Source organism: Aedes aegypti, chromosome 3, assembly GCF_002204515.2.
Source record: "Aedes aegypti strain LVP_AGWG chromosome 3, AaegL5.0 Primary Assembly, whole genome shotgun sequence".
Lineage (NCBI taxonomy): Eukaryota > Metazoa > Arthropoda > Insecta > Diptera > Culicidae > Aedes > Aedes aegypti.
In genome coordinates, this window is record NC_035109.1 from 334,737,129 (window position 1) to 334,757,396 (window position 20,268).

General features: G+C 37.0%; 1 protein-coding gene across 6 annotated transcripts in view; it reads right to left on the bottom strand.

The window, feature by feature from the left end:
- Nucleotides 1–20,268, bottom strand: part of LOC5567198 (whirlin) — a 506,699-nt gene that overhangs the window by 179,070 nt on the left and 307,361 nt on the right. For all 6 annotated transcript variants that reach the window (XM_021854220.1, XM_021854219.1, XM_021854221.1 and 3 more), the window contains exons 10-12: nt 16,578–16,749; nt 16,397–16,513; nt 11,395–11,430 (exon numbers count right to left, since the gene is read on the bottom strand). In XM_021854220.1, the coding sequence (XP_021709912.1) occupies nt 11,395–11,430; nt 16,397–16,513; nt 16,578–16,749 (325 nt within the window). The remainder of the gene's footprint in view (nt 1–11,394; nt 11,431–16,396; nt 16,514–16,577; nt 16,750–20,268) is intronic.

Genomic DNA, 20,268 nt, shown 5'->3' on the forward strand with positions numbered 1-20,268 from the left:
TTGCAAGAGTGCATTTTATTTCAATGTGGTAGAAAACTAAAACTTTTAAAAATCACTAAGAACTCAAAAGTGCTTATTTGAGTCTGAAATTTTATACAGCTCATATCGCATATTGAGTGAATACTCAGAATATAATTCTGATAGAAATTTCATTGCTACTACATTACGAGGCTCATGTATAATCTCAATGCGACTGTTATGCGATTATAATTGCCAATGTGACAAAGAACTTGGTATTTTTTTTTTGAATTTTCTAGAACAATTTCACAGATTTTAGTAAGTTGATCGAAAGTATTTGTCATTTAATGACTCTCCCCGGTATTAACTCAAAAGTTTCAGAAATGTCGAATGTGACAAATATGCAGTTATGGGCAGTTTAGTGGTTCGATGATTTCAATTGATGATTTGATTTCTCTATTTAGGATTTTCATGATCTATCCGGAATTTGAAACACAGTGTCCCGAATATTAGGCAAAAGTAAGGAACCGTCCGGAATAAGAATCATGAAAAGTCAACACATTTCTATTTATTTCAAATTATTCATGTTACGGAATCAAAACCTTCTGCCATGATTCGAAAGGAAAATGGTTTGGAAGCTAGGATACGCGGAGTAAACTACATGATGATTTATTTTATATGATTTCTGATGAGTTAAACTTCACTGAAGACTTAACGTTCAAGGACCCTGCATCGAAATCATCGTCATCATCGAAGCTTCAAAACCAAAAATTATCAGATGAAATTGTGTTCACTGTGTTTAGTTTGAAGAATAGAATTGAATGAACCATTTTTCGTATAAATTTTCTTAATTTTGAACGAAAAACCTGCTTTTGAAAATGCCAAAATCAATAACGGATCCTGTCCCTTTAAGTGTCCGTAACATAAATTAATACGGTATATTGTGTGACAGGTACGATGTTCAGGGAAGTCAAAGAAATTTCAACAACAATTTTTGTTAAAAAGTTTTTTTTTCTTTGTACCCACTTTACTTATCTATTTACCAGTCATTCAGCATAATCATAAGCATTGATGACCGTACAATTCATAGTAGCAACTCCGTGATGTCAGTAATGTCAGAAACGGCCATATCCTTACGGCTATAGAGGAAAAGAAGGAATGTTAGTGTGACATTCATTGTTACTAAAGACCGAGTATACCTCTACATTAGAGTGCAGCATATTTTTCTAAAGCTCTCAAAACCAAAAAATTATGTTCTCTTTTGAATTTAAATTTATATGCACAGCAAAAAAAATCTTAAATTTACGTGACACGTAAACTTTTATGATAATAATGTAAAACGAGTTATAAGTGAATATTCAACGATAAATAATGTAAACTGTCTCATTGCATTCGAAAATGCTTGCGTATCAATTCTAGTATGTATGGCCCAATGTCACCTCCTCGATTGGGTCAATTTTCAATCGTTCCATATTAAAATCAAATTAAAGGAATATAAATTATTTCTTCAACATTTGCAAATACGTAAGTCATGATTTTTCCAAATAATATTCAAAATTTGTTCTGCTGAATATTGAAATACGTTCATGGGTAATTACCCATGAACGTATTTCAATATTCTGTTCTGTTGTGAATATTAATTGGAAAAAAGATTAATGGGAGCCAAGTCGCAAATTTTCAATAGCACAAATCTGTAGAGCTAGATATCCGTTCAAGCTGAAAATTTGATGGATTCGTCACTCGCTGCCGTAACAAACCGATCAATTTTTCAGCCTGGTCGGTAGTCTGGTTCTTCAGATTTGTGCTCATGAATATTTTCGGCTCGGTTTCGATTCATCTTCACCATAAGAGCTTATGTCGACACTAATACGAACAGGGTTGCCACATTAAAATTTATATTTTTTGTTTGAATTATCTGTAAATCTGTATCCTGGTGCAATATGTATTTTAATCTGTATCCCTGAAAATAAAGTATAAATAACAATTTTACATGAAGTTCTAAGAGTCACTCATTTGTAACTACAATGCAATATTGTCACTTCTCAGTATAAATTTAAAAGTTTAAAACAATGTTTATTTTAATTTTTGTTTATTTGTTTATTTTAATTTTTGCTCAAAAATCTGTATTGTTCCGGCATAATTCTGCATGCTGAATCTATATATCTGTATTTTTCCAAAAAATCTGTAATCTGTATGTACAGATTCTTGGTCACAAAATATTCGAAAAAATCTGTAAAACACAGATACATCTGTATATGTGGCAACCCTGGTGACGAACCATCCCGTCACTATTAGTGGCGACATAAGCTTGTCACTAAAAGTGGCGACTTAAGGTTGAATTTGAACCGACTTTTTATCTGCTAAACGTTCGGTTTCTTGCTCGGTTTAATAAGAGCAAACCGAACGATCGGAAACAAAACTTTCATACTCTAATTTGTCAAAATAACCGAAGCACACCCGTAAACCGTACATCGGTCCATATATGAGTTGACAGCTCGTACCAAAGGCTGTCAAAACAAGCGAAATTTGGTTCAATGATACTTCTCTTGGATTGTAAAAATGAAAAGATCGCGCAGAATCTTCGTTTCTTATTTGCAACCATTTGAACATTTATTTATTTCTTGGTTGTGAATTTTCCAAAACTTCTGCGGCGGGATTTTCTGATGAATAAAACCACTCAAAGTTGTTGGGCTGAAAAAAGTTCTCATTCTTGCTGTCTGGTTCGAATCTATCGAACGTAACAACTGAAATAAGGAAGATTCATCGTTTATCTATAATCAACCGTTGGCAGAATCATTTTATTGTGCTTACATGCCGCTGATCACAAAATTTTGGCAAAAATATACTATTTAGATCTATGTTGCGCCGTGAGAGCTTCTGACGATAAATGCAGTGAAACAAAAATGGTTGTTCTCGTGATTGGTTTGTCGAATTCTATAATCCAGTTTTTTTCGGTTTTATCTACGGAGTTTGCTAATGTCCATGCATTACTGTCGGTAAATTAAAGTTAATAAAGTCATTAAAGTCGGTAAAGAATAGATTCTAAACTGTCAAATCAATCGAATGTTTGGTTAAAACTAATGACATGTTGTCAAAAATATGATTTTATACCGAATTAATCGGTTCATAATACTGAACCGATGTGATTTGTTGAAGAATCTGGATTCGGTATAATAATTTAAGTGTGTATGAAAGCTTACGTAAACGATAACACTGAATATAGAAACAAAAACCAACACCGCTCGAATGTGTAAGTTAATTAACTTGATGAGTTAACTCATCCAAACATTTAAAAATATTACAAAAGAAGTAGATATGGAAACATTTTTTAAATTATGAAAATGTTTCCAAATCCAAATTCTTTTCTACTATGTTTGATTGTTTGAACAAGTTTTATTACGCATTGGAATGTGTTTTAAAAATTGATCAATTTTCACCAATAACTGGCATGTTTCATAAACATATTTGGCTGTTGATTCGCTATAAAAAACGTTTTCAATATAGGGTGCACAAACCATGAATTTTTGAACAATATATTTTTCTGTTACTTCAAGAAGTATTTGGGAAGGCCCAAGTAAGACGGTTTGTTTTCGGAACGCCAAGAAGTTTTGCTGTCAGTGTCAGTTTTGTGTTCAGTCGAGAATGGATTACCAACTGGTGAGTTCGTTTCATGCTTCTGATAACACATTTTTTCTTGAAAGCGTAACTTTTATGTAATATTAAAACAATCTTTGTATGGTTCGTCACTATAAGTGTCGGCATCATGCTTTTTTCTTATACAATTTTAATATACATATATTTTTCTCTTTTTGACATTATTAAAAATTATCTTTTGAATTGTTCGACATTGTGAATGTTGACGTATTTTTTAAAACTTCTACCATATCGAGACAAAATGCACAGTAATACTCATATGTCATTTTCAAACAAACTATGTATGGTTCGCCACTACAAGTGTCGGCATTATTCCTGTTTCATATAATTTAAAATATATACATGTAATTTTCAGTTTTCGTCATTGAAAAAAAAAACGTCTTTTGAATTGTTCGACATTATAGATGTTGATGTATTTTTAAAAGCTTCTACCAAAAATTTCTCGAGACAAAAATACAAAACTAGCTTTAAATTCAAGTCGTATATTTCCCCCTTGTCCATGAATCGCATCACCGACCAGAGGTGACTCCCAGATCTTTTCCTCCCTCACTAATAAACACCCTTCCAGTGGTGATTGTGGAGATGCAGAGGTATTCTCGGTCTCTAGAAGCAACAATCATTACACCCTAACATTCCTTCCCCATCCCAACTGACTGTAAAGACTTGGCCGGCGCCGTTATTGATCAATAATATTAGATCTGCTAAAATTGCACTTCGAGAGTAAGCGGAAACTCTCATCCCTTATTCATTTGGATCCAAGTGCAATTCTTACCAGTTCCGATCAATCACGGAGTAGCAACCATTGACATGTACAGTCAGTCTATGCTATGCTATGCTATGCTATGCTATGCTAATATATTTTTCTGTTACTTCATGTATTTTTAAAACAACATCTTTCGAACCGTCCATCCCTGACATTCAGTAACTGGGAACGCTACGAACTGGGATACGTATACAACTTTAGGCACCATTCTAATATCAGATGTGCGTCCCACCTAGTGGCGACTAGGCGAAACAAGATGGCTACCGTTATGATGGTTACGTGTGATTGGGAAAAGCTGTGTGAAAAGAAAAAGATAACGTATGGCGTGCTCCCGACTGGAACGAAATGGTCCCGTTAGAATCTGTCCTACGTTCATATACGAAACTTATTTGTAGGCTCTTTGCGTTCTTTGGAATGCATGATTTGAAATTAAAAATGAGTATTTTTATGTTAGTTTGGAATAGTTCGTTCAATTTAGTGATAAGTGGACCTTCTAAAGACTATTCATTTTATCAAGTCAAGTATTGCAGTCGCTCTTCTGCACATTGTTCGACTAATATTGTACGATTAGTGATCCTTTATAGAGGATCCCTTATAAAGGATTTCTATGTACGATATCGTGATAGGGGGATTAGGGGCATAATGAACATACGGGGTGAAATGGACGGCTTTAGGACATTTCATCGAATGACATTTTGTCGAATGACGTTTGGTCGAATGACATTTGGTCGAAAGTACATTTGGTCGAAAGGATATTTGGTCGAATGGACATTTGGTCGAATTGCTTTTGAACATTTATTTTGATCGAATGACGTTTAGTTGAACGGAAATTTGGTTGAAAGCTTGTTTTCAAATGGATTCAAAGATTATTTGGTTAAATTGATTATTGTTTTCTTAGTTTTGCAAAGTTGATAAGATAACGCATTCTTTGGAGTAATCTGAATCATTAACTGTTGTTAAATAAAAAAAGGGACATTTTATATAGTCTTATTTTTAAATTCCATACATCTTTTGATTTGTAATTTAAAGCTTTTGCCAAAATCTAGGGTTTCGATGATTATTTAAATTAACTTTTTAGAAGTAGATTTTTTTGTACATTGACTGAAATATTTAGCTCTAGTGAATTTATTATTCTTTGAAAATATCATCATTCTTCGACAACTCAACAAGCTTTTACAGTGATCCCTCCATGAGTCGATGTTCCATGACTCGATATCGACTCATGGAACCATACGGGAAACAAAATTTCATGGTTACTATGATGGTCCCTTCAAACAGCTTTCCAAAGGATTGGTGTTCCATGACTCGATATTTCCATGAGTCGATGGTCCCTTCAATATCGACTCATGGAGGTTTCACTGTATTTTATTATTCAACGATGTGAGCATAATGTTTTCATTATTTATTATTCTTTTAAAATGTCATCGGTCTTCGTAATGAACTACTGATCTTCATTTGATGGAATAATTCAGAGTGAGTGCTCGGAATCCTTCTTTGAATTCCGGGTCTTGCAGCTTACGGACGTAGGTAAGATTTTTGAATACGGAAATTAGAATCAAAACGGCAGGAAAAAAATGCATTAAGGAAAACCTTTATGACGAAATGAACGCTAGCTGTCGGTCACTCTACTTATGACCAATTGGCTTATTGTGACTTCCAGTAAGCAAATATATGGCTTTGCTGGCAGTGTTGATGACCTAAAAATGAGGACCTGATGACCGGGTAAAAAACAGAGTTTGCTAGGAATTATTGAAAATGAAAATTTGTGCTAATTCTATGTATCGGGTAAGTGATGACGAGTTGACTGAGGAGACAAAAGTTGGCTTGGATCAGCTTATCTCGAATCGCAGAACATGCTCGAACGAAAAAACAACATGAGTAATTGAAAAACCCAAGAGATTGATCAATATGTTGGAAGAACGTTTATCAGATTGAATAACAAAATGTTGCTAATCGCATAGATTGTTAGTAAAATAGCTGATACTTTTTCGATTATTCAATCACTCTTGTATTGGCGACAAAATGCTTCTCTCGAAATATGCTATGCTTTCTGTTGCAATTAAACCTTTTCGACCAAACGTCCATTCGACGAAATGTCCGTTCGACGAAATGTACTTTCGACCAAACGTCATTCGACTAAATGTCATTCGACCAAATGTCTTTCGACCAAATGTCTTAGATTCAAATGGACACGCCCTCAATATCTGAGAATATGCATACTTCATCAAATGTTTATATACTGCATGAAATCTGTATTCCATTTGAAATGTTAGATGGTAAAAAAGTTGATTTTTTGCTTCAATTGTTCTTCAAGATGTTACTTAGAGTTTTTCTCAGTTTCAAATTGGCATATAAGCAAGGCCGTGGAGGAATCTAATTTTTGAGCAAAGTAGCAAATCCAGAATGGTTCGTTTTAGCTATTATGACTGAGGAAGAGCCCTTTTACATATCAGAACGACTGACAGCTATTAAATATATTAAAATCACTAAATTTCATGCAGGCGTTAATTTCGCCCCGATACCTTTTTACCAGCCTTGTTTTCGACCCAATTTTCTATCTCGTTTTTCTGACATATGATATAATTTTTACACCATGTATGAATTTAGCACGTCGTACTATCATGAAACTTGAAAACTAGCGGGGGGTGAAATAAAAATATTGCCATTTTATAGTCTTTAACCAAAAATTTGCTTAACGTGTCCGTTATGCCCCTAATTCCCCTACTTAATGAAGAAGCCATCAAAATAATTAAAGTTTACACGAATAAGAAACTACGTTTTAGAAAAGGCTTGTTCTACAAAAGCATCATCAATAAGATACCTTCTAAACATGTCAGGTTATTTTTGGAGCAACAATTTTTGTAGATATAAAAAACACAGTTTTCATCAATTGTTTTGGAGAAAAATATTAGAAATTTAAATGAATAGAATTTTTAGCTTTAACGTACGACCAGGCGAGAGTATTAATATAGTCTTCATATACAACATAATCTATGCCTTCATAGAGTTGATACATCACATTTAAACCACAATAGAGAAAAAATGCGTTATTTTCAGAATACCTCTTAAAGCACAATAAAAACCATCAAAGTTAGTAAACTACTGCAACGAAATTGAATTAGTTTTCCTTGTATCATTTTCATAATATGTAATTCTTAAATCACCAGTCAAATGATTTGGAGAATCACGTTTACAAATTGCTGTATATCTGTCAATATGCGTAGATGTTTAAAAATGTATGAAATTTTACAATTAAAATACCATAAAGAGAAAAAATCATGATTCAGTTATAGTACACAAATATACCGAGTACCCCCGTTGGTTTGACCACATTTATTCTGAACACTTTTCAATCTGTACCCCGCTAATTTGCACATCGTTCAGATTAAAAATGGTTCAAACGTCATTTAGCTCATGGAACGGAGTGAAGTGAGATGGAACGCTATGGACCGGAACGCAGAATCAAAACAAAACAGTGAAAGATCAAGCTGATCAAACGCTCTTATAACTAATACTATTCAGCCTTTGTTTGAACAAAAGCTGCTCATAGCCTGCATACACTGTTGTTCAGCTGTTAAACATCTTATTCTGGCGATTTTAATCAACCTTAAGCTTAATTGAAGCTTTATAGAAGGCTGAGTAAAGGGCTATCATGCGCTTATTCAACCCCCTTTCAATAACGATAATTCTATTTTTTGAACAGATGGCAGCCTTCGAAAGCTGAACACTCGCTTATTCATCCATTATTCAACAGTAAACCAAAAAATGTTAAATAATTTACAGATTCATAGTTTTGGGTTTTATCAACGCAACTTACAATTTCAAACACATAGGGGAGATGTGTACTGGAATTTAAAGATGAAGATTAGTAAATATTAACAATTGAGAATTGAACTGGGATCCACTGATTTATAACCACTTACCTTGACATCTGCTACACATGAGACTGTGTGAGCATTATCAAAAGCGAGGAAATAACTTACTGACTTGTCTGAATAAGGGCTATGTTAAAGGTTGTATTGAGGCTGGAGAAGAGATATCAGTGCTATGCAAAAACATTTAAGTTAGTGTTTTGTGTGTTGTGATTTGTGATTTAAAATTTAAATTCTCGATAATTTTCAATTACTGTTGTTTAATTATTGTCAAGGAAAGTTTGTAATGATTACGATTCCGTACAAGTAAATGAAAATGTGACGAAGAGAACTTTGTGAACGAATGTATTGATCTATCTTATTGTTACTGAAGCTCATGGATGCCGAATTTAGGTGTTTTTCGACAAACGCTACGCCCGTGTGTGTTTATGGCATGTCCGCTTCGGGATGTGAAAATTTGTTCTCCGGTGAGTTAGATGAAACAGTTTTTAATATCAAATTTAGTGTTTTGCCCAAACGTTGGTGTGTATATTTTTGTCAACCTACAGCTGGACAATTTTTCGACAATGGCTGTTGATTCGATTAAAGCTTTAAATAACCTTTAATCAATATCATTCAGCATGGCTGAACAAAAGTTAAAATTGTAGATGGAAATAGCTTGTTCAACTTGATATTCAGCTTTGTGTATACTGCTGAATAAGAGTGTTTAATAAGCTTTCTTCAAATTATTGTTCAGCTGTCACGTTGTTCAGCCTTGTACACCTTTGATCAGCCATTGTTCAGCAAATACTCTTGCTGTTCAGCTTTCATTGTTACTTGGGGAGGTAACCAGAAACACGTTTCTAGGGTGACTAGATGTTCAAATTAAAAAAGAACCCCGCTGGTTTGCATGAGGTACCGTTCAAATTAGCGGGGGTGCACGGTAGTTTCTTTAGTAACCGAACCAACTTTGTACATACTTTTTACATTTACTTTTTTGCTTAAATATACGGAGGAATGGTGTAGGTACCTATATAAATTCAAATGGCTCTCAGTTAAAAAGACTATATTTGTAAAGCATAGTCGTAATATTGTAGTAACGATAAATGGCCGGCGTTTCAAACCATTAAATGTGAAGTGATAATCATGAAAAAAAAAAAACATAATACAAACCTCTTACAGAACGATTTTTTGATGGACTATGTGCACTTGGTCCACTCTGACTAAGCAATTTCTAGGAAAATATCAATCATTCAATTTTTGCATGTTCAAACTGGGTACATATCTGTAAGATAAACAGATTATCAACATTCTTCGACATCCGTATCGAAAATTCTTAAATAATCCATATATTCAATCCCAAAATCAATAGCTTGAAAATAAAAGTTTAGCCGGGTGAGGGCATTGAAGACCATCAATATTCAAATATGCGTTCAGTCAGAGTGAACCAAGTAAGAAACTTGAGCGCCGGCCAAAATATACCGGTCCAATGCGCGAGTTCTAGGACATTCCATTCAGACACTAGAGAACTACAAACAGCTTCTATAGGACTCTGAAATTGACTTAAAAAACGCAATAAACAAGCAGTTTATTGCTTTCTGACACTTGGTTCGCAAATGCATCGAAATAAGTAATATTTATGAATTTCTATTGATGGATGAGAAGATAAATAATTCGATGTAAAAATCACTTAAAATGTTTTTCATTTCTTCGCATTCACTAGCGCGCTGATAATTTTCGCTGTTATGGTAATAATCACTTGGTCCACTCTGACTGCATACTTTTATGGAATTTTATTGATCATTCAAAGTAAATTTCTTAGATATCTCTCGCAATTTACAACATTCATCAAATCTGATCAAAGTGATATGTAGCTAAGGTAATTTCACATCTAATGAAAGAACATACCAAATTTCCCTAGTTTTGTACTTGGTCTATTCTGACTTAACGCCGACCAAATGGTCTAATCACAGTTCGAGTAATAGTCACACCGAGAATGCCCCATTTTCCAGCAAAATTTTCAAAACTAGCTTCACAAGCCTCTGTGTACTGAGTCATTACTCGTCAAGTAGCAATTGTGAAGCAGGCGCAGAATAAGCTTGATAAGCTATCGGTCAAACCATTTGAAGTGCCGCTAGTAAAACCACAGTGTAAAGGTACTTGACTCCATTATGAATTGCCTTGGAAATGATATGTAAGCATCCAGCATGTTCAAACATTTCTTCACTGTTTCTTCAGTAATTACCCAGTTTATGACTAACCAAGCCGCGGGAAAGCCTTTATGATTGACCCACAATTACGAATCAGTGACATCCGGTCTGTTTACTACCCTTTCAGTTTCTATCTTCAGATCAATTATAGCCCCCAGCTGGTGTCAAGTGATTTCGACATTCTCAATTTACGGTTTGTACTTATCTGTCCTTACAATGATGTAGGTGTGTCAGCAGTGATCAAAACAGTTTGTACTAAGATAAAGCCGCTGCTGGGTGCAATCATCAGATAGGATAGGTGTACAAGTATCAACCGGTAACAGTTGCTGGATAGATTGCTAAGCTGACTCATGGGAACCACTGACCATCGTCAGCTGATGACGAGATTATCTTGTTGTTCGATGTGGCAATAAATATATGAGGAAGTTGTTTAAAAAATCTGGCATGCGAAAAATGTAAAGGAAAAATTCGAAAGCATAGATGCAAAATTTGACGAATGAAGCAGTTCAATTAAAAATTGTAGCGAGATGTGAAACTAAACGAAAGCCGAACAGTTACTGCTTCAACGAATGACTGACCATGTCTCATTTAGCGAAGGAACCAATTCGGGAAATTTAAAAAGATTTCGAAAATTTTACAACTGCCTACTCTAACTTTGAGCTTGTCTCATAAATCTACCAAAGCTTTTTTTGTTCTACGACTATTGTCCTAATGATTGCTTGAGCAAAGGTCCAATTTTTGGATTCGGTGGACAAAATTTCTATGTGAAACAGTAAATGTGAAAAGTTTGTGAAGAAAAAGGTAAAATAAAAGAGTGTGTGTAAAGAGTTTTTGGAACAACACAGCCGCTGTCAGAGTGCGGGTGCGAGTTGTGGTTTTTGGTATTTTTCGGATTGGATTTTGGTTTTTGTGGTGTGGAGTTTGCTTAGAGACGATGTAAAACTTTCTTAGTACTTACCGGCAAATCGTGCGAATGAGGTAAATGATCTTTTCTCTGAAAGAAGGAATGAAGGCAAAAATTAGGAAAATTAAAAATAATGAAACAATTCTAATTGACACATTCAAACTATTGAGGGAAATACGAGTGCGCATCGTACCTTCGTGCTGTGCGTACACGAACTCTCTCTGCTCTTGAAAGTTTGAAACAGTACTTCTCAGTGCTACAAAAACAATATTTTTCATTACTATTATTTTTCTACTATTGATCCCTTTACGATCCTTGTTTGGACCCGTCCTTTCGATTTATCGTTGGACCCGTTAGCGAAAGCTAGCGGTGGTGTAATGCTTTTTGGATACCGCCTTGGGAAAATCCTCTAGAAGGTCACGTCTTTCTCGTTTATTCGCTAAACATGGTTTCAACTACAAACAAATGGAAGGGTGAATTTCTGAATTCACAACTTGCTTCCAAAAAAGTAGGGTTTAAAGTTGTCACTAAACGTGGCAAGAATGGAAGAAAGGATGTTTCTCCGGAATGCGCGCTTTCTTCCAAAGATGAAATGGATAATGTCAGGGGCGTGTCCACGTTCGAAATCATGAGTACGACAAACGTTGGCAAATTTTGTGCACACTGAAGCGAAGAAAAATGTGAACCCTATGGATTCCTAAGCTGGAAATGGAAAGGGGCTCAAAGGCAAAGGGTGTCAGTCGTCACCACAAAACTTAGAAGACTTTCCTTCTTTAAGGCTCTCACATATCAACGCGATTATTTTCGGCGAGAGCGACAAAAAATCCGCCGCGATTTCGTTGTGTTGTGTTGTTGCAAGTACTCTCATATGAAACCATCTAGATATACGCGACGAAAATTGCAGCGAAATCGCGTCACTGTGGCTAAGGAACGTTCACCAAACTGTGCATACAGCGCAGTCGCCAAAAATAATCGCGTCGATTCAGGGGAGCCTTTACACAACTGGTAGCGACTGGGTAGCTTAAAAATGTGATACTTAAGACCTGTTGCCTGAAAAAAAGAATCCTGAAAGGAATAAAAAAATGACAGAAAATATACAAACTAGGTATCAAGAAAACAAAAAGAAACCTAATAGGAGTTTGATTGTTTTTACCATCAGAGCAGATATTTCTCTAAGATTCAAGACATTTATTTAAGAATTCATCGTGATATTACGACAAGTATTACCGTATGTGTTCTTTCATGATCTTCTCTAGGAATTTCATAAGAAATTATTTCAAATGCGTTCAGATATTACTTCGGAAACCTACAAAGGTGTACATTAAGCTATTATTTCACAAGGAATTTGTCCACGAATATTCCTAGGGTTTGTTACATAACGAATTTTGTTTAACACTTCAGACGTCGCGCTGTTGTATTTTGTGCAACACGGGTGAAAAAATCTCGCTTTTCGATCACAACAGCAGCGTGGTGGTTCTGACGATGGTCACCACGCGACGACTGGAAGGTTAAGGTACCTCAAGAGTTCAGCCTAGATTTTCTCAAAAAGTACCACAGAAATGGAATTGCTCCAAAGATTATTTCGGGCATCATAAAAACTTCTTCACAAATTCTTTGAGAAATTTTTCAAGAAAGTCCTAGTTTCGCTAAGATTGCAACCAGTGATGCATCCAAAGATTTCCCTGGGATATCCTCCAAGATACCTGGCACTTCCTGGTCTAAACATTTTCAACCATGCGATCAATAACTTCCCCAGAAATGCCGTCAAGAATTTTCAGGGATGTCCTATGGAATTGTCTTTCAGGATTAATATAAGATTTCAACTAAAAATTAATCTGTAGATACCATCAGCAATTACCCCCCTCCTACGATTTCTACAGAAATTCTTCCACTAATTCTATGAGATTTTCTAAAGTAAGTCTTGAAAGCTTTTATTGGGATTTCTTCCAGAAATGTTTTTAGGGAAATCTCGGGATAGTTTATCGCATGATATTCCAAAGATTTTTTTTTAAACATTGGACAGAATCTCGAAAGAAATTCGTGCATGAATGATTGGGAAAATGACTGGTGTAAAAATATTAATAATTGCATCGAAATGAGCAATCAGTTCGATGCTGTAGACAACTTCCTCGAACATCAAATCGAAGCAGTCTCTAGCTCAGGCTCTTTGATTCAAGTGAGGAAGCAAAGAGTGCCGCCTATCGTGGTCAGTTGTTCCGAATTTCGGGTATTTAGGCAGGAGATCTTGATTTCCATTAGGGGAATCAAGGTCTCCTTCCAAATCGCAAGGAAAGGAGAGTAAAGCACAATTTTATTACTTATGACGACAAAACTGAACGTTTGTTCAAAGTCGTCTTGAAAGGTCTCTCAAGTGACTATAAGTCACCCAAAAAGATCAAAAATGAAATAAATGATTTACTTGGATTTTCCCCAGTCCAAGTAATCATTATGAAAAAGAGAACCCAATCTGGCATTGTTCGGAAAGGGCTTTCTCAAGAATATTATTTAGTTTACTTTAACAAAAAAGAACTAAATAATATGAAAGCTTTAGAAAAAGCAATACTTATGTCCGACGTCGGTGTGACATGGTAACATTAACAGAAACCTGGAGGAAATTACCAGAACCCCACTTAGTGCCGTCGGTGCCAAAAGTGGGGTCATGGTACAAAAAATTGTCGCATGGATGCTAAATGCATGATTTGTGGAGGTTCTTCTCACGCCAAGGACGTCTGTGCAGTGAAGGAAGATACCACCAAGTTTATATGTTCGAATTGCGGGGGGAATCATAAGTCTAATTTTTGGGCTTGCCCTTCGCGTAGGCGAGTCCTCGAGGCTCGTGCCAGGCAGATGAACGGTAATGTCCGTTACGATAGAGGTCATTTTCGGAATTTCCCTGGTAGAGTATCGAATAATGCTCATTTTTCAGTTAGCGATTTCTTGATCTAGAATCAAACCCACCAGGAAGATTATAATTATACTCATTGACAAACCAATTTTAATCGGAATCTTTTAATTTAGAATGTATCTACCCAAGAAAAATCCTTTTCCGATATCGTAGCAGGTAATCTGAACTCCTCCCCTTTTCATACTACGAGTACCCGTTCTAATTGTTTCAAATCAAATGAAAAAAAAAAACCCTGCCGCTACAGGACACTTCTACTCCGCCTCTTCATCTACCGAAAATTCTAACGGAAAATCATCAGATAACGTACTTAATTCAAGTGGTATGTCTGCCTCTGATTTTGATTTTCTAACTGTCCTATCGAATTAACTGATTGATGAAATGTTCAAAACCACAATGGTTGAAGCAGTCCAAGTAGGACTAAAATTTACTATTAAAATTGTTATCGGATTACGTTTCATTAATGGATACAAATATTTTTTTTAAATATTTGGAATTGGAATTTTTTTTGATGGTAATGAGGACGAGCTGTTTAATTTTCTAACTGCTAATAACATACATATTACAGTTATTACTAAAACTTATTTCAAACCTGGATCCAAACTCAAAAGGGATCCTAAATGTTCTGGTCTTGCTCTTCTAGACATAGAAAAAGCATTCGACAGCATGAATTTGGCATGGAGGCTTGGTATAATTGAAAAACTTTAATTTTCCAACATACATTGTTATAATAATCCAAAGTTATCTGTCAAGCCGTACACTTCAGGTTAATTATCAGAGGTCTGAGAGACTTCCTGTAAGAGCTGGTGTTCCTCAATGCAGCATTTTGGGACCAATATTATACAATATTTTCACGTCTGACTTACCTGAGTTACCTCAGGGATGTCAAAAATCCTTGTTTGTGGATGACACAGACCTCTCCGCCAAAGGACGAAGTCTGCGTGTCATCTGTAGTCGATTGCAAAAAAGTTTGGATATTTTTTCTTCATACTTGCAAAAATGGAAGATTTCTCCTAATGCTTCCAAAACTCAACTAATAATATTACCACATAAACCAAACCTCTTTATTTGAAATCTCCAAGTAGACATGTTGTCACGATGAGAGGAGTTCCAATAAATTGGTCAGATGAAGTTAAGTATCTAGGGCTCATGCTAGATAAATGTTAAACTTTCAAAAATCACATTGAGTTTCAAGCCAAATGTAACAAATATATAAAATGGTCTTATTCATTTATTATCAGAAAATCAAACTAATCAACCTAAAACCAAGTTTTCGATCTTCAAACGAATTTTCAGGCCAGCCATGTTGTATGCTGTATCAATATCGACTAGTTGTTGTAATACCAGAAAGGAAGCTCAGCAGAGAATGCAAAATAAAATTTTGAATATGATTCTGAAGCTCCGTCCCTGCTATAGCACTTAAAAGTTACATAGAATATCCAATGTTGAAACATTGGAACAAATGTCAAACAAAATTATTAATTATTTTTGGACAATAATCGCTTCATTCTTCTAACAGAACAGTGCTATCCACCGTCTAGGCCCAGAGTATTTTTTTCACGTTCCAGAGCCTCAAAAAATACCTCACTCTGGAAGTTCGCTATACTCCAAACTATAAAAATAATGAAGTGCTTATAAGCATACTAAAACAAACCGATTGAAAACGTACTCATTGCAATTGGTCTCAAAATTCTGTCGAAATTTATTGATAAGATTGTTTTTGATACCGCTACAATTGCCTTTACCACTTTTCGATGGACAAAAGAAGCTGATAATCTTCGACTATTCTATGTCCCAAAATGACATCATCAAACGTGCGGAATTTCAAGTGTTTTTTGCATTGTTCTGTTTTTGAAAAAATAAAGTTGATAATTATCACCACGTATAGCGAACCGGATGTTAGACACGGAGCCAGATCCATAAAGATTACACCGACAAACATCTTCCGCGTGAATGAAATACCCGAACGAATTTCTTATCTACTAACCGACGCTTAAGAAACATCCGAGTATCGAAATTATGGAGACGCCTGGTTATCTGAGGGGAAGGCCCACAAGAAAAACATAATGACGTCTCATAAAGATATATTTCTGTTCTACTCGATTTGAGTTGTGTCAATTAGCGTTCAGCTAAGAAGCTCGCCAAGATACTTACCCTATGCCTATCTAGTGGATCACCGTAAACGTCTCTCCCTCTCCTATATACAAGTTCGTCATATCGCGTCCTGTCCTCAGGAAAAATTAACTCTCTTATTTCTGTTACTAAAGTATGCTGCAATGGGAAATTGATTATTAGTCAAAGTGAACTAACGTAGAGCAAATCTAGCAACTCTTACCTTTTCGGGTGTATCTAACATTTCTAATAAAACAGATACGAAGGCCTCTATGGTCATTCCTCTAGCACCATATTCCGCTATATAATATGATAAGTTAGCAAAATGATGACGAGGTAATAAGGATCTGGCTTTTTCTTCCACCATCGCTGACACCGGACATTTTCGGCGGGTCCTAAAGGGAGAAAAAGGAAATTATTAACTCATTCATGTTGGGAGATCGATTTGGCAAATTTGGCGCATAAGTTTTTTTTATGAAAAAAGTTGTCAAAATCTTAAGCTACACCATAGACCTGACCATAAGATGCGCTGTAGTTGAGGAAATTCTCTAGTAATTGAAGTTTATGCTATTGATAGAATAAAGACTGCTACAACTCAAAAGTCACTTAGTACGGGCGTGTTGGTGACGGAAACAATTGACGCAGTTGAGGGCTGGATGAGCGGAGTCACACTACAGAGAGCTCTCCACAAAAAAGGTTGCTTGCTGACAAGCAACTGCAAGGCGGTGCAGCAGATGGAGATCAACGTCGGAAGGTATGTGATTGCACCGAAGTGCACATTAAAGCACCTGGGAGAAATAATAATCGAAGATCGACTAAATTTCAACAGCCACGTTAATTATGTATCCGAAATGTCAGAGAAGGCAATGAAGGCAATAGAAAGAATCATGCCAAACTTTGGCGGTACTGCTGCTTAGTACGAGGCTTCTGATAGCTCATGTCTCGTCATCGATACTGAGGTACCGTAATTTCGGGTGAAATTGATCACTTTTCACTGTTTTCCATGTCTGTTTTCTATGATGTTGAAAATTCCAAACAACTTAATGCAGGCAAACAAGTACGACGGTGAGGCTCATTGGTTTGTATACTCAAATTTTCATACAGTTGTGATTTTAGTGCTGAAAATCGTCTCTAAAATAAAAAATCAAGGAATTCCATTTCGGGGTGAAATTGATCACCTGTCAAAACAATTATTGTTAGTTTTGAAAACAACTTAACTTATTTAATTTGGGCCTCCTAAATCCAAATATGCTTGCCAAATTCTTAACAATGCAAAATTTATGAAAATAATAAACAATTAATTTTTAACAATACCACAGAAAACGCCTAAATGTAGACAATTTCTGAAGAAATCTTCTGAAATCCATAAAAAATTCAATTATTACAACAAAATGAACAAATTGGTACGAATTTTGATGATAAAATTCGTTTTGGGGATATGTTTTCTGCATCCTTACAAATTTTCAGGTTTACACCATGTTCAAATCCTTGTTTAAAACTATATGTTTATTGATGTCTGGCAATACCACACAAAACAAAATTATGAAATTTTCTATTATTTTCATAGAAATAAACATTCCTCAACACAAAAAGCTTCACAACATGCAATTTGACAATAGTTAAGACGAACAACGTTCATTTACATAGGTTGCATTGATTTCTGTGCTCTATATGAGAGAAATAAAATCGTGTGACACAGTGATCAATTTCACCCTACTGATCAATTTCACCCGAATTTAAGGTATGCAGTTCCTATTTACTTGCGGCATAGCACTGGAAACAATGAGGAACCGCGAAAAACTGAACAGAGCGTTTCGGCTGATGACAGTTCGAGTTGCGAGTGCGTATAGAACGATATGGCCAGATGCTGTATGCGTTATAGCCGACATTATCCCCATTTGCATAACGTTGGCGGAGGATATCGAGTGCTACTAACAAAGAGACATCAGAAAGTTGGTCAGAGTCGGATTTATGGCGAAGTGGTAGTGCGAGAAAGACTGACCCATCCCAAACTTATCGACATGGATGAATGGAAGCATGGAGAGGTGATCTTCTACCTGACATAATTCCATGGATTTTTGAGAAAGTATCTCCATAGATTCGGGCACGCAAAGTCGCCATACTGCTCAAACAACGAGGATATATCGCAATATGTAGTTTATTACTGCCCGCAAATCTTGGAAGTTAAACAAAATGCACGAAAGCAGCGACGCAGAAAATGTGTCAACTCGTAAGTACGGGGCACGTGGAGAACAGAGATCCTCTGTCGGGGACAAGACCGAGTTGTTCGAGGGTCACGTTGTATCGGTGATGGGTAGTCGGGACACCTGCGAACAGGATGTCTTCCTCCAGCGGGATTGCAGAACTGATCTCGGCACCAAGCCGACCAGCATCGAGTAACTGGTCGGGATAGACTAGGTCCACCGTTCAGAACTAGTTAAGTAGATCGCGAAGTAGCACCGGCAAACTGATTCTGGTTGGAGGATGACTTCCGGCAAGTCGCTGGACCGACTTCGGCACTCTACCGGTCTATGGATCTACACTTCTATTACGCTATTGACGTTTTCCCGCTCTGTGCTCTTGCACTATGTGCAGTCTGCCAATGGTTTGCTCTTGCATGTTGAGCAGACTGCCTCTTCATCTTCCTCCGCTTCTCTGTTTACTTCCGTCATTCATCCTCTTCTTTCCTTCTCGTTTCCTTCTCCTCCACACTGATGATGCCCCGAATACTGGCGGCTATCGCACGGGAGATCCTCGTCTTCTTTCTTCGTCAGGCTGACTCGAGTACCGAGGTCGGTCAAAAAATTTCGGTTGGGGGCTGACTTCCAGTAAACATTAACGCCCCAATGACCCGATGCCAGGCACTGCTCTCTGCTGCTGCTCTTTGCGACAGTTTCTCTGCAAGATAAGCGTTATCTCCGCCACCATATTGTTCGCCAGATTCTGAAGGTTAAGATCGCTTACCATTTTGCTTACCATTCTGTCTGCCTTGAAGTCCTGTTCAAAAGCTGCCGCCGCCGCACTTCGTTCCATGTTGAACCTCAGGCACTTGAAGACAATATGTTCCGGCGTTTCCTCTCCTTGCTACTCTCATGGCCATGAGCCTGAACGTTTGATTTGCAGTACTGCACCCCAGGCCGGAACTCCGTATCTCAGTATCGATGATGATACGCTAGCCAGAAGACGCCTCCTACTGCTGGCCATGAGCGTTCGGCATGATCCCCCCTTCTCACATGCATAGTCGACATGGATGTTGAAGTTTGGCCGATCGTCTATCGTCACGCCCAGGTGTCTGAGCGACCGCTGTGATGCTATAACATGTCCCCCGACGGTAATCTCAGTGTGTTGAACCGCTTTGCGATTGCTGAGTAGAAGCACATCCGTTTTGTGGTGGAGTATCTTCAGCTTGACTCCATCCCTCCAGTTCTCGACCTTACCCATTGCCTCTGTGGCTAGCACTTTCACTTCCTCCATCGTTTCGCCTATTACTGTTAAAACGAAGTCATTAGCAAAGCCGACGATCTCGACGCCCATGGGTAACTCCAGTGATAGGACCCCGTCGTGCATCCTATTCCACAGCGTCGGACCCAGTATGGACCATAGCGGAACTCCCACCATTACTCTTAACTCCTATATGCTGGCAACGGATGCATTTACCAACACCTAATTCTCGAAGGAGCTCTGCAGAATCCGGCACAGATAGTCGGGAACCCGCATTCCGTGCAGCGCTATGGCGATGGCCTCCCAAATGGCGCTATTGAACGCGTTCTTTTCGTCAATCGTAACTACGGCGCCGTAGATTCCCTCTTCGTTTTTGCTTCAATGCCTACTCAGCCCGCTCAAGAACCGTCCGAATTGCGTCTTCCGTCGACTTTCCCTTCCGGATTCCGAACTGCCTCTTTGATACTCCGTGC